The following is a 407-nucleotide window of genomic DNA, read 5'->3' on the forward strand; positions in this document are numbered from 1 at the left end:
CCCTGATGTGGATGGCACCAAGTTACCCCAGCCCCGAGTGAGCCCTGAGCACCCCAGTGTCACCCTCAACCCACACTGGTGTCACCCTCAACCCATTCTGGTGTCCCCAGTGCCAGCGCAGCCTTACAGGTCACTCAGGATGTCCAGTGGCTTGAAGAGGTCCCGGGGCAGTGTCTGTAGGTTGTTGTTGGCCAAGGACCTGGGGGATCAGAGGGGTTGTGGAGGTGACACAGTGCAGTGAAGGGACAAGAGCCATTCCCTGGGGGATGTGGGACCCCCCTTCCCAGTACTCACAAGTGGGTCAGGGACTTGAGCCCACGAAAAGTGGCCTTTGAGAGTGCCTGGATGTCATTGTTCTCAATGAACCTGGGGAGGAGGAGACGGTGGCACGAGGGACCAGTCCCTGG

General features: G+C 59.7%; 1 protein-coding gene across 1 annotated transcript in view; it reads right to left on the minus strand.

Annotated features, from left to right (window-relative positions):
* LOC104403183 (leucine-rich repeat LGI family member 3-like) overlaps positions 1–366 on the minus strand; it is a gene marked incomplete at both ends in the record, with an annotated part of 1,072 nt that extends 706 nt beyond the window's left edge. Inside the window, 2 exon segments of the mRNA XM_010011242.1 lie at positions 77–199; positions 295–366. Coding sequence (XP_010009544.1) covers positions 77–199; positions 295–366 — 195 coding nt within the window.
* Between the last annotated feature and the right edge of the window lie 41 nt (positions 367–407).

This window comes from Nestor notabilis, unplaced genomic scaffold (assembly GCF_000696875.1).
Source record: "Nestor notabilis isolate BGI_N333 unplaced genomic scaffold, ASM69687v1 scaffold17473, whole genome shotgun sequence".
Taxonomy (NCBI): domain Eukaryota; kingdom Metazoa; phylum Chordata; class Aves; order Psittaciformes; family Psittacidae; genus Nestor; species Nestor notabilis.